We start from the raw sequence: 14,201 nt of genomic DNA, 5'->3' as shown, positions 1-14,201 counted from the left end.
CAAAAGTATCTGCTGGTTAAGAAGTTAGATCTTTACATCAGATGAACTCCTTCCCAACCATTGTATTAGTTCTGTGCGGATATCATGTTTTCGTTGTATACGTACTAAACACATTTGTCGTATGTTTTGCTGTATATGACTTATGGTGTAAGTATACCTAGTCAATGAAGATTTTTATACCACCCGAAAAAAATTTGGTGTACGTCGACCTCATAATTGCCCAAGAGCAGATGGCACAGAAATGTCATTTAGGAAATACGCTATTACAAGGAGGTTTTCGGGGTTATCAAACAATGAAAGAGATCGTTGTTTATTTTTTTTTCTCAAGGTATTTAACACCTTGTCGCCTACTTTGACGTGGATTATATAATCAATAATGATATAAGGATTGTATAATCTACTAATTATCTTCCATTGAAGATTTTGTAATATGTGGTAAACGGCTTAATTGTCCGTAGTTCTTCATGGTGTAATAACACACATATAGGAGTATATATACACATTATTTCTATACTTAATGCTTGATAAGTGAAGGATTAAAGTCAAATACATCGCATTGTTTGATAATCCACAGAAACAAATATTTCTTGCAACATTTTAGAAAGTTATTTGAATGAACTCAGCAGTTTTTTTTCATTTCTGTAACCACAACTTATTTATTCCTTTCTGTAACTACTATTTATTTATTCATTTCAAATTTGCATGTTACTTTAATTCTTTGTTGAATTTTGTTCTACGAGAACAAACAGTTAAAATATGAATGTTTAAACAAAGTTCTAAATATTTGCATTTTGTTAGTTATCGTCCATACGTGTACGTGCAGTCAAGATTTTAAGTTTTATTCAATTTACGATTTGTGACAGTTTCACAGTTTTTTATTTTTGTATATTGTACTCTATCATTAAGTTTCGATTCCAATAAGCCAAGCCTAAAAATTAACCTGATATCTTATCGTACTTAATTCCCTTACTTATTACTTATCAAAATAATTCCATACATGTGAATTTTTTTCCTTACAACCCTTCAATTAATAAACTGTACGCTAAGTCCTTACGTACCGCACAGGTAAAAATAGTTTCAAACCTTTAAAAATCACGTGACTACAAAGAAGGCAACATATACCCGATATAAACACAGAATAGCATTTCCAAGTGGATGTAACGAAATAATTTATCAGGGTTACAACAAATCATGGCGGAGTCCTTGTTGTGGAAGCTGATTGCATTGATACCCGTTTTATGTCAAGGTAGGAATTTATTTTTATTTTCATTTTACCTCTGATACCTGTTTTCATCCATTGTTATGTATTCCATTAATCCTTCTATCATAACATACATGCATGATACCATGTGGTCAGTTTGTTGACATTTAAATTTACAGTTAGGTTTTATTAGTAAATCACACCGAGATTGTCTCAAAATAAAGCACTTTTTGTTGAAAGTCTTATTCTTATGAATTAAATATGACATAGACCAATATACCGTTCACTAGTTTACAATGTCGATCAATATAAAATGTATGTACACATTTGAAGACAAATTATAATAATAGTAAGCATGGAATAAATACCTGAGGTTCTGTAATATAGAAAATAAATAATATTATTCTGTTCCTTTATTTACTTAAAATGTTTATTATATTATATCTTATAAAATTCGTCTTTTATTGAGTGGATTGTCATACAAATTTAAGGAAACATTTTAAAATCTCGGGACTTGAATTGTTTCAATTGTTCAGACAAAATGTTCAATGGGGACTTAAATCTGCTGCGAAATACATTTTGTAGCAAATGTTGAATTTGTAATCGTCGTGTCATATACACAGATACGTTTAAAAAAAACTTTTTTTTTAACAAGATTTTGCAGTTCTTGTTTCGAAACAAAGAATAAATGCATTCATGTTGGCAAAAATTGGCAACACCTAATTGAGGAAACAATAGAATTTCCTATTTTTTGTATCATATTTATCTAAGTTGTAGTTTGATGGAAACCTATTATTGTTTCAAAAACAAACGAGGATATTTTCAAAGCAATTTTCTTTATTTTAATATTACCAAAAAAAATCACACGTCACATTTTAATATGTATATGTCTAATTCAATGTGAAAATAGGATATTCAAAAGCACATTCTACAATACAGAATTTACAAATAGCTTTCGGACATAAGATTTTGCAGATAAAAGAACAAACCTTTTCTATTATGTTAATACATGTACGTGTAATTACAACAAAGCATTACATGTACTACATATTTGACTGAATACCTAAGGATTGAAAACAAATATTAAGATTTGATGATAAGATGCATTAAACTCTTCATACAATTTAGCATGGGGTACATAGATTATCTACGTCTCTTATGTATATACACTATTTATACCTTTCCCCAGGCCCTTTTAGTGTTAATATACATTGTATGAATGATTTTTCTACTTCGATAACTTAACCACTGTATAGATGTCCCAAATTGTATAATAATTTCTAGTATATCCCCATATGGCACATTCATCAAGGCGATATCGTCTCTATTTGGGTCGAAATAAAAAATACATTTGTTCCAAGCAATAACATATAGATGTAACTATTGATGCTCATGCTGTAGAGTACGTCAGATAATTTTGTGAGGTTATTAAACTTGAGAATCCCTCAATGCACTTGTGTTACGATAATTTTCCTTTAAAATACCATTATATAAAAAATTTACGTGGAAGAGTTGCAAAAGATTTAACTGGGGTGAGTTGGACCCCTTTCACGTCAATTAACTTCTAATTTTACCGAGCATGGTTTGTACAAAATGGGCGTTTTAGAAAGGCATTCTGCTAGAAGATGACAGTCGTTTATTGGTCATTATGATGTTGGATCCTTTCTTGTTCATTCAGATGCTTTATTGCGCATTGAAATATTGGATCCTTTATTTTTCATTTGACTATTGGACCCAGCGTTGTTCATAAGATAAATGGATCATCAAAAAGTGGCATTTCTCGGAAGCTTTGTGCTATTTTATGTTGAACATTCAATTTAATATGAATACGAAGAAATGGCATTCAAAAAAGAATGGGGGTGGGAGGTAAATAACCACCTTCGTTTGAGACAGAGCAATTTCTATCGTTTAATCTAATTATGCGTGATGATAAGTAAGGATTCAGCTCCTCGCGACATTCAACTTCATACGATAGCAACGTACACGTAACTTTAATACATACGTCTAATAGCAGTGCTGCATGATGTTTGTCTATTATGTATCACAGGTACTTTGGTCAAGACTTTTACGTTTGCAATTTGGGTTGAATTATCTTTTTTCATTGTGTACTGTTACATTTGTATGACTTTCATGACCTAAGTGCACGTGGTACAGATGTAATTTTGATCCATTTTTAAAAAGTATATGAAGGTACAATTTTGTATCGAGCCGCTAGCTATACATTTTTGATGTATAAAAACAGTAAAATACAGCTTTATAGAAATGTGAAACGTATAACCATGTGTATTGTTTACTATTATCATGATCTGTTTTTCAAAAGTACGGTCAAAAGGTATTTAAATTACATAGATATCAATAGCGGAACTTGTATGCAGACATTAATTCTTGTTTTTTTTTTCAAAATTGAAATTTGTGTTATTGAAAGTACTGAGAATGCAGTTGTACAGCTTTGCATCAATTTTCTTGGTCATAAACTGCATTTATTTCCACCGATTCTCACAATTCAGAAACTTTATTTTATACGGAGTATGATTTCAGAGGGTTATGTGTTTTGATAAAGAAAGATTTGAATAATATTACGCATACATTTCTTTCGTAAACATTTAACTTGATTAGATAAAATTGGATGTATATTTAATAAGCGTGTTGTATCGATTTCGTCTAATGGTTCGTGTTATTGACCATCGAGTCATTCTTCCGAGGCCAGGACATTTATATAACTGCTATGTTTATTCGACTATGAATAGAGACACAATTACTCACAGAATTTGTGTTATAACAAACGTGTTAACGTAATAGTGTCGATACGCTATGAAACTGTTGATGTTATAAAACCAGTCAGTAGCCAGACTTTGTACAAATATGTTGACGAAAATTTTAAATTCAGTTGATTACAATTTGTCCTCATTGGTACAATGCTTTTATAAAACCACCTAAGCTCGATGCACGAGACAAATTAAATGCATCTGGTTACGAAACATGAACTATTCTGTATATATTATAATTGGTGCATATATGAACAAACAAAAACATAGGTATTGAATATAGCGGAGAAAGGTGTATTCATAGGTATTGAATCAAGGGGAGATGGGTGTAAACATAGCATCTTAGTTCTTAACTTAGTATTAAAATTATTACTTGGTGCACGTTCTTTCTTAAATCATGTCAAATAAATCACTGAAGTTAAATTCAGACTATTTGGTAATATAATACTGATGGTATCTACACAGGCAAATATTTTTCACGTGAAATTCATGTGAAATTCACATGAAATTAACATGATTTTCATGTGAAATTCACTAAACATGAATTTCATGTGAACATTTCGTGTGAATTTCACGCGAAGGCTCCATTCACCCGCATTTCACGTGAACTATGTCACTTAGTTTATTTGCTTAATTCAGGTGAAATTCGTGTGGAAATCATGTGAAATATTTTTGACTGTGTACTGGACAGTGAGAACTTGCTTCGTTGAATAGATCTCCTTTTTTTTGGATCTCTGGATTTTTTCTGTTTCATAAAAGTTGTAAATTTTTTTATATATTTATTTTCTTTATGAATCTTATCATATCATCTATCATATTTGGGAAATCAAGGATTCTTCTTCAAATTCTCCAAATACTTAACGGACTTGTAATTTGTGACCAATTGTCATACCGTACTATACCAGTGCTCCTAATCTGTGGTCTACCGTTGAGTTTTTGTTAAATCTGGTTTGCTTATGCTAATATGTGTGTTTAAGAAGTCATCTCTGTGTTTTAACGGACACAGGGACAGATCCATGTGGTGGGTTCAAGGGGTCAGAATCATACAATTTTTGTTGGAAATTGGGTAAGAATCGCGCAGATTTAGGCAAAAAATGAGCAAATAATAGCCTTGGACTCTTTTTTTTTTTGTTAACCCCTCTTGACACCCCCTTTTCAAAATCTCTGGATCCGCCACAGGAACATGTATTTCATTACTGTAACGCATTCTTTGTAGTTTCTTTTCCTTTATGTTTTATATATAGTATTTCTTTTATTTTATTTATACAACATGATTAATTACTGCGTTTAGTAGTAAAGATGCATTTAAATGTGTATACGATGTTGGTTTTTTTCTGTATCATTCAGTATTATTGTGATCGCTGCATAATGAAAATAATTCCCATTTCTGTTTGTAGCACCGAAGTGTGACAGTCTCCTCGAGTTCACCATCGGTCGTTCTTCCTAAAAATCCAATTCTATATTTATTATCTTTGAGTGTAAGTAAGTACACCGGACCTATTAATTGGAAATTAGCTATAACCTCTACAAAGGTATAAAAGATCCATTTAGATAGTTGTTACAAATGTTAAATATATGTAAATTGTGTGACTTTATATAGGCGCCATTGTGAAGTCATAAAACCTATAAAAACATTTGTGGCACGACTTTTAGCATATATTATGGTGAACATTACTTTATATGGCAAGATAAAAAAAATCTTCAGTCTTTCAGAGCCCGTTGTGAATATCACGGTGCTGTCTGAACACCATGAGAAACCTCTCACTTTATATTTGTCTTTGTAACGAACTGTAAAGTTTTATGTCCTTGTCATTTCCAACAGTGGCATATATACCACAATAATGCAGGGCGTAGCTGTTTACTTACATGGATTCTCCGTATTTTTTACTGCAAATTACGCTCTACGGATTGTGAATATCTCTATAGTACCAATATTAAATTTCCACAAAGTTCGAGCTTTTACGTATCATTACTCTAGAATTCGGTGGAAGATACGGATTGTCATCAAGAAGTATAAACAGATCTGGGAGGGATCCGGGGTTTGGACCCCTTTTTGCAGATATTTTTTCTTGCTTTTACGAAAAATGTTGTTATTAAGTAAATTAAATCATAGCCTGACCACAGCCTTTTTTATACATTTCTGGATCCGCCCCTATTTTCTGTTATCGCCATCCTCGAGAGAATCATAATTAACTTCTGACGTCATTTTCTTCTTATTTTTATTCCAAAACAGATAGCAGGTGGCACTGCGAAGTATTCCGATATATTTTGTATATTTCGGTATTTTTCAATTTCAACAAACCCGTATAAAATGACTCGGTTGCGTTTTCGAGGGGTATAGTAACATGAGTACACGATATCACATATTAACAAAGTCATGCCGTGAAAGCACAAAACTCCTTAATTATCTTTTATATTCCCGACTTGCGGACCAACATTTTGTCAACATTTATCTCCCTTTGGAGCAGGTATATATTCGGAACACGAAAGGTTTTCCATCCGATATCGACGATACTTTAGAAAATCTTGAAAGTCAAAAGGAAATTTCTCGTTCTACTGACCCTGCCATAAATTTTCTTTACCCGGGATACAAATGAAAATCATCTTTATGTAACCTACCAACAAAATGAAACACCCTGTAAATTTTAGAAACACCGTTGTGTTTGTCCGCTGGGGATTCCATTTTCATTCGAGTTACCTCTTTTTTTTCTGCACCCGAATCCGAACATCGATTAGAGAGACTTCGAAATTATACCTGCTCTTTCGGGAGGTAACTCTGCAAAAAACAGAATAAAATATGGCTGCATCCCGAGCCCCGCAAGTAAGGCATATGAAGGCTGATAATTTGAATTTATTGTTAACTTAGTCCCCGTTTACCAAGAAAGCTAGTGTATACCCCTCCCAAATTAAACCACGATTTCTGGCTTAGAAAAAAAAATTAACATTTTTTCCTGAGAAGACAAATTTGTCAACACACCTGAAGGTAACCAAGGAGAAAATGAGATGTCACGTTGTTTATACCATGTGATATCAGGTGTAAGGTTGGCTTCATTAAATATTAAGGTGCAAAATGATTGACGCAAGAAAGTAAATTGATTTTCCATTTTTGACGCTTTATATAAAATTTGAAATCCATTAAACACCCGTCCAGTATATCTTTTCAAGACATGACAGTCATTGTATATAAAATATTTCAGATCTTTTGTTCGATTATTTTGTGACACTTTGTTATACGAGTGTAAACTCTGTGGCATTTATAAACATGTATATATATATATATATATACTTACTGTTGTTATTGTTAAAACTCTAATAGTATTTATATGATACATGACTGTATTCATCTTAAACGTGTTTTAAATTTGTCTCAACTTTTTTTCCAATGCAGAGATCTAGAGATTTTGTTCCAATGTAGCGACCTTGAAACTTTGTTCCAATGCAGCGATCTAGAGATTTTGTTACAGTGTAGCGATTTTGAAATTTTGTTCCAATGCAGTGATCTAGAGATTTTGTACCAATGCAGTGATCTAGAAATTTTGTTCCAATGCAGCGATCTAGAGATTTTGTTACAGTGTAGCGATCTTGAAATTTTGTTCCAATGCTGTGATCTAGAGATATTTTTCCAATGCAGCGATCAAGAGATTTTGTTACAGTGTAGCGATCTTGAAATTTTGTTCCAATGCAGTGATCTAGAGATTTTGTACCAATGCAGCGATCTAGAGATTGTGTTCCAATGCAGCGATCTAGAGATTTTGTTTCAATGTAGCGATCTAGAGATTTTGAAAGGGGTTCCAGGCCATTATTTGTATATTTCTTGCCAAAATTTGGCACGAAATTAACAAATTTTCCTAATGAGTCCTATCCCCGGACAGCCCCCCCCCTCGAACCAATGTACAGTAACAATATCAAGATCACATGTCTACGTTAACGTTTCTTCAATAAATATATGTACTGTTTCTATGTGCCTTTCACCTTCATAAAGAGAGTTTCTTATGTATCCACTTACATGTATCATTTTCTACTATCCATACTTCCAGAGTTTCTTTTTAATATATCTATTAGTTTTTGGATGCCCTTCCGTTTCTTGTTCTCCCTAACTTGAATAGTGTAATCTGTATTTTACTGCACGAATGACCTACAATATATGTAGGGATATACCAGTTGCAAAATTTTACACACAAGCGAATCAGATCCCAATGCCATAAACTCGAAGGCAACCCTAACGATAGACCCAGTATAAGAACAAAGCAATATGACCCAAAATTGATTTTATTCTCGTTTTTTTCCTGTATGATTCATCACCTCCTCCCACACTAGTCACTCTATCGACATTTCCTTCTTTCAATTTGAAGTTTTTTTTATATTGTAACCTCACAGTACATTTCTCACTGTTTCTATCAGTATGGCCCTGATCCCTAAATACTTTCAAAGATGTTTTGTGCAATTTCAATCCTTGTTGATCAATAGAAGTATGCATACGCCGTTTTATTTTCTCATATTAAATTTTATATAAATAACTCCCTAATGGCCGTCAGAATAACAACCATTGTTCCTCCGTACCATGTCGTCAACACACAGTTGTCTTTTAACTAGAGAAAACAAATTTGATTCGATATTTAAATTTAAACAATAACATGTATAAATATGTTGACAAAAATGAATTATTCACTGGGACTAAATTGATGCGTTGAGTACACGTGCAATTCGACAGAATATATATAGATAGGGTGAATTAAAAACACGCAATTACAGTGAAGTCTAACTTACCGTAACCTGAATATTCCGGTAACATTCTTCTATTGGTTCTTATTCCAGTATACCTATATAAACTGGACATTTATCTATAATAAACTACATTATCTCTCTCAGTTCAAGAGGGGTTCAGTTAAGAAGGTTTCAATGTATTTTGCTTTGATCTCTTTACTAATGTAATTCTAAAACGTTGGTTTCTGGTTAAAGTATAATTGGAAAGAATATGTATTGAAATACAGGAGAAAACACGAACAGTTATACTCGAAATATGAATGGATTATTTTGTATTGCTGCATTGTGGAAAATACAACATACGAATACAATTTACAAGGTTGTCATTCGTGCTATCCAGATAACAGTTGCCCTATATGTATGTAGCAGGAGTACTTGTTCCATGTTACCACTGTATATGTAAATTTTTCTCAGTTATATTTATCTTCTGGATAGTACTAACATAGAAATTAATATACGTTCTAAGTACTTTGTTGGAAAAATTTTAACATTTTGTGAGACACATCAGTCGTTACCAATGATTAACTTTGTTTTCAGTTGAGCAAAAATGTTGGACAAAGGGTACACGGAAAGTCCCGTTGATTTGTTGACCTTTATTCTTTTTATTTTGATAAATAGAATCTAGGTCGATGTTCAACAAATTAAAACATAGTTTCATTGCGATATTTGATCATATTGAGGTCACTTACCTTCCTACTCCTAAAGAACGTTCTGTTAGAATTTTAGAAAAATGAAGTAAGCTATTTCAGACGGAAAGGTAACCCATGTGTGACTTATTTGGTCGCTATTTAAATACAGAAAGGTGAATTAGAATATTTGACCGAGGACTTAATGAGGTTATGATGCTTCCCTTTACAATAACTACGCTGACTTTATTTAAGTCTATAAACAATATTGGGTAGAGTTGTGACGTATACACCAAGACGCGATTCTGTTCTAACTCGTCACAAACAAACATGATGATTTATTGCTCAGATTACCAACACAATATGAAAAATGCATGAAATATTTTTTCTAAAACAAAAATCCAATTTGTTTGAATAGAACCTACTAATACACAGATTTATTTTATTTAAAATGCCAATAATGAGGTATATGATATGGAAAAATAAAATTTTATTGTGACAAAAGTCCAATGTATTTACATACATGTAGTTCTAACTTAATTACACCTCTTTTTGTTAACTTAAGACTATAATGAAGCGAATTGGTGTGATACTTATACCTGCTGTATTGACATGTATATTTACCCTGGCGGTCTTATTTACAATACCTCGCACTGTAAAAGTAATCCGCTGATTTTGAAGGTTTTTAAGTCGCTAATATGAATAGCGACTTCTTGCACTCATTATTCCAGTACTTTGTAGTCGCTTATGATTTGCATAATTATATATTTATAATGCTGTAGATCCTTGCCGTGTTTATACCGCCATAGCGTCATAGTTCTAGATTCATACGAGATAAAAATGTATCTCTTAAATATCGTACACGTGTGTTCTATGTGTGTTTTTTGCTTGTATGAGAACGGGAAGTTTACATGAAATGATCGGTTAGCATTGAACATTACCCAGTTTCCGATGCAGGCACTGGGGATCGTTACTAGACTATATAGGTCATATACATCAGCACGGCCCCGATATCTCTGAATATTCATTGCCAGTTGTTTAATCTGGTTCCTAATCTGGTCCCCTGGTCAATAGCATACAACATACTTCTTTTTTTTTAATATTATACGCATATACACGTGTGTGTGTTTTGTTTTGTTTTGTTTTTTGTTGTATAAGAACGGGAAGTTTACATTAAAAGATGAAATGATCGGTTAGCATTGAATTTGTGTAATATTACCCAGTTTTCGATTCAAACACCAACACAGGGGCTTGTTACCATTGATTATATATAGGTCATATATTTTATCAGGACCCCGATATCTATAAATAGTCATTGTCAGTTGTTTAATCTGGTTCCGGGTAATTGAAAACTTTCGGGTCATCACGGTTACGAAAGAGCACGCAGTCATATCAAAAGAACAACAATTTAAGCGAAAGGCACCCGATTTTACAGCATTTCGCATTTGTGCCATTTCGGATGTTGAAAGTAAGCCAAAATCAGTGACAAAGAATATTTGACGATTAGGGACTTTGAAGATTTCAGTCTTTGATTTTTATATGGTTTCCAAATTTATGAACAAACTTATGTTTCCATACTTTCATAAGCTAGTTATATATTCTGTTAAAATGTAAATAATTACTTGACTGTTCGGAACGTATCTACCATCTACCAGTACCTGTTAAATAATCAAAACATTAAACAAGACAATGCATTTATTGAAACAGAGGTGTCTATTAATGAGAGCGAGGGGAAGGGGGAGAATGTACGAAGACATCATATATTACATTACAGTACAGCGGTTGTTGACACAAGTCTCGGATAGTAATGATAAACTAATATAATATTTACTACAAAATGTTTTCAGTAAGAACTACTGATCATTTGGCAAACAGTCTCAAATGATATATAAACATGAAAACCTTGTGATGTTTTGCATTTAAATTATACTGTCATTTAAAAAAAGTACATTTGGTACGTACATACTTAAATCTATAGAGACGCCATATTGGTAGACTAACGGATATAACTTGATCTGATGTTCATCTTCTTAATGCAGAGAAGAGTAAGACACGAGCAGACATCTTTTCTACATTGTAATATGGGCTTAGTGTTTAATTGTAGAAAAAGTTGCGTTTTAATGTTTAATTTGTGAAATTTTACTTGGTGGTTTTCCATATATAAACATGCACTTGTTATCATGGAAGTCCCGTCCTTCTTTACACCTTTTCTAAAACCTACATTACAATTTTACATGTCCTCAATTCAAGAAAACAGTGCATACATAAAAGTTTGGCAAAAAGCCCTCAGAATATGTTCTCTCTTTAGAACTTTACTGAATGATAAAATTTCTTAGTCAGTAGCCCTTAACATAATGATATCATTGTAAAATTCATTATTTGTTTACCACCAACTCATCAAAGTAAAAAAGTTCCATTTGTGGAATCTGTAGAGTGTTTGATTATAAGTCAAACCTTTTGTAAGACGAGCATGCTTTTGTAATATCTTCAGAGCTATTAGCATTTAGAATCCTTGGATTTTCTTTTGATTGTAAAATAAATATTTTTAAGGTGTTCAATGTAACAGTCTATGAATATAAAGTCAGATATTATTCGGTCTCATGCAAGGCTTAACAATAAATATACTATATATTTTGTATGTGATGAGATACATTTTACATCGTTTGTAGATTTTGATGAGCTCCTTTGATCTGGTCCAGATTTTTTATGATGTGATGGATAAACAAATTGACATTTTTAAATTAAGGTTTTATAAAACATTTGATGATGACAACTTGAATAATTTTCAGTTTTACTTACGTTCGACTTATTACACATACTTCACCATTAGACTGAAAACTAGTTCATAATCTAGGTCACACTTGTTATGTAAAGTGGTGCACTATTTTTTATGCTATTTTAATGGTACATCTTCAGCTATTGATTTTGAAAATAGAAAATTTATTGAGCGTTTTACGTTTATCGCTTTTTAAAAGAAGTTTGAAGATTGGATTGGCAAAATGAGTTTAAAGCCATTGTTTATAGTTATGTACTATTAGCATATATAGCTAAAGGGTTTCGTCAAAGTTGACAGTTGAATATCCGATTTGTTTGCCACAAATCAAAGCTTGTGCAATATATTTAGCCTTCGTTTAGCGTCAAACTATTTGTCCTAATATTTTATATTGATATCCTTGTTTAGGTAGCATTCTATATCAGACAAGTGGTTACTCATTAATGTTAAGACCCACAAAAACACTTATTTTTACCCCCAAAAACACCACATTACCAGTTGTCGTTCGGTTATAAATTATATAAAAATTATAAGGATTGTCCATGGAATGGGGACTTTACAAGAGTTATCTTTCTTGATTTGTTTGATTTACTTGGGAGATCTAAAAAATGCAGGACGGGCTTTGTCGATCGGAAAATCGGTGTATTTTTCTTCGGTCCTTTTAATCACGTCTACCATTGGCAGTCTGTATTAATGTAGTGATACTGAAGCTAATATTGTGAAAACTGGGTTCACTGTGGGTACTCTGTATTGTGTTAATGGTATGTACCATATAACTGATGAGAAAGATATCATCGTAACAGAGAGGTTTAAATGTCTGTACCAACCTTGAAATACTGTAAAAGTTTACCCGCGATACTCGTGTCTATTGTATCTAAGTAGTGTTTTAATTCATATTTCAATTAGAAATGAACATTTGTGCGATTTCTTAAAATAATATCACAATTTTACCTTTTATGTTATTTATTTATATAATTTTACTGTTTTAATTGTTTGCTTTTTATCAATAACTAAAATCATTGGACTTTTAGTCCCTACCAATATCGCTGAGTGTAAAGTTATTCACAATAAGATGTTTGAAATTAATAGAGCATTCACAGCTAATTATATCACGGTCGCCCTTGATAGGTCTTTTATATATTTAGATATACATTTTTTAAATAGGGTTTGTACACAAAATACTCAAGTATTCTTCTACAGGTAACCAAGACACAATTATGAAAAACCTAAAACAAAGCAAAGAACCCTGTTCAGAGACAGAGGCTAAAATATACATTTGGCACACTGCTAATTTTGTTTTATTATCATTTCTCTACAGTTTAACATAATTGTCCATGTCTTTGAGTCTCCCTTCAATTTTCGTACTTATTAAGAAAGACCTTTTCTCTTTTCAGTTTTTGCCAATGACCCGAAGGGTCTGATGGTTGCAACATTTCCGACCTGGTTTTATCAAGCTCATTTAGAAATTTACCACGGTGATCCGTCCAATTATGTGATGAACAAAGTCCCTGGAAGGGTTCAAACAGATATAGGTGACAACGCTCAAGTTACTTCTATTGTGTCAAACACTAAAGACAATACTGTTTATTTTCTAGATGCCACTTCACAAACAATATACACATACAATAATTTCACATTTTATATGAATCATACTCATCAATCGTTTTCTAAAATTCACACCGGTGTATCAGCAACTACAAGCCAAATAGCATATGATTGGTTAGCAAATAATATTTATTGGACTGATGGCTTTTATAAATGGATTTGCTCACATCCAGCGACAACGGATCAAGATTTAAGTTTATATAAAGTTTTGGTGAAGGATCATTTGACCAAACCAGAAGGAATAACATTGGACCCTTTCAAACGGTACGTATTAATTAACAATGGCAGTGCACTGTTACAAACGATACGTATAAATTAACAATGGCAGTGCACCGTTGCAAGCGGTACGTATACATAACAATGGCAGTGCATCGCTACAATCAGTACGTATACATTGACGATAGCAGTGCACCGTTACTAACGGTAACGGATCGTATATTGTTGTTTACTGGCAGTTTCTTTTTCAG

General features: G+C 32.5%; 1 protein-coding gene across 1 annotated transcript in view; it reads left to right on the top strand.

Annotated features, from left to right (window-relative positions):
• The first annotated feature begins 1,096 nt into the window (after positions 1 to 1,096).
• The window catches only part of LOC148610976 (low-density lipoprotein receptor-related protein 2-like), a 42,436-nt gene continuing 29,331 nt past the window's right edge, over positions 1,097 to 14,201 (top strand). The window contains exons 1-2 of the mRNA XM_088590944.1: positions 1,097 to 1,246; positions 13,524 to 13,998. Of these exons, the coding sequence (XP_088447070.1) occupies positions 1,192 to 1,246; positions 13,524 to 13,998 (530 nt within the window). The 5' untranslated portion in view covers positions 1,097 to 1,191. The remainder of the gene's footprint in view (positions 1,247 to 13,523; positions 13,999 to 14,201) is intronic.

This window comes from Perna viridis, chromosome 7 (genome assembly GCF_037379345.1).
Source record: "Perna viridis isolate PV_CMFRI_1.1 ecotype Kerala chromosome 7, ASM3737934v1, whole genome shotgun sequence".
NCBI lineage: Eukaryota > Metazoa > Mollusca > Bivalvia > Mytilida > Mytilidae > Perna > Perna viridis.
Note: the sequence above shows the minus strand (reverse complement) of the source record. Positions and strands in the feature narration are given on the sequence as shown.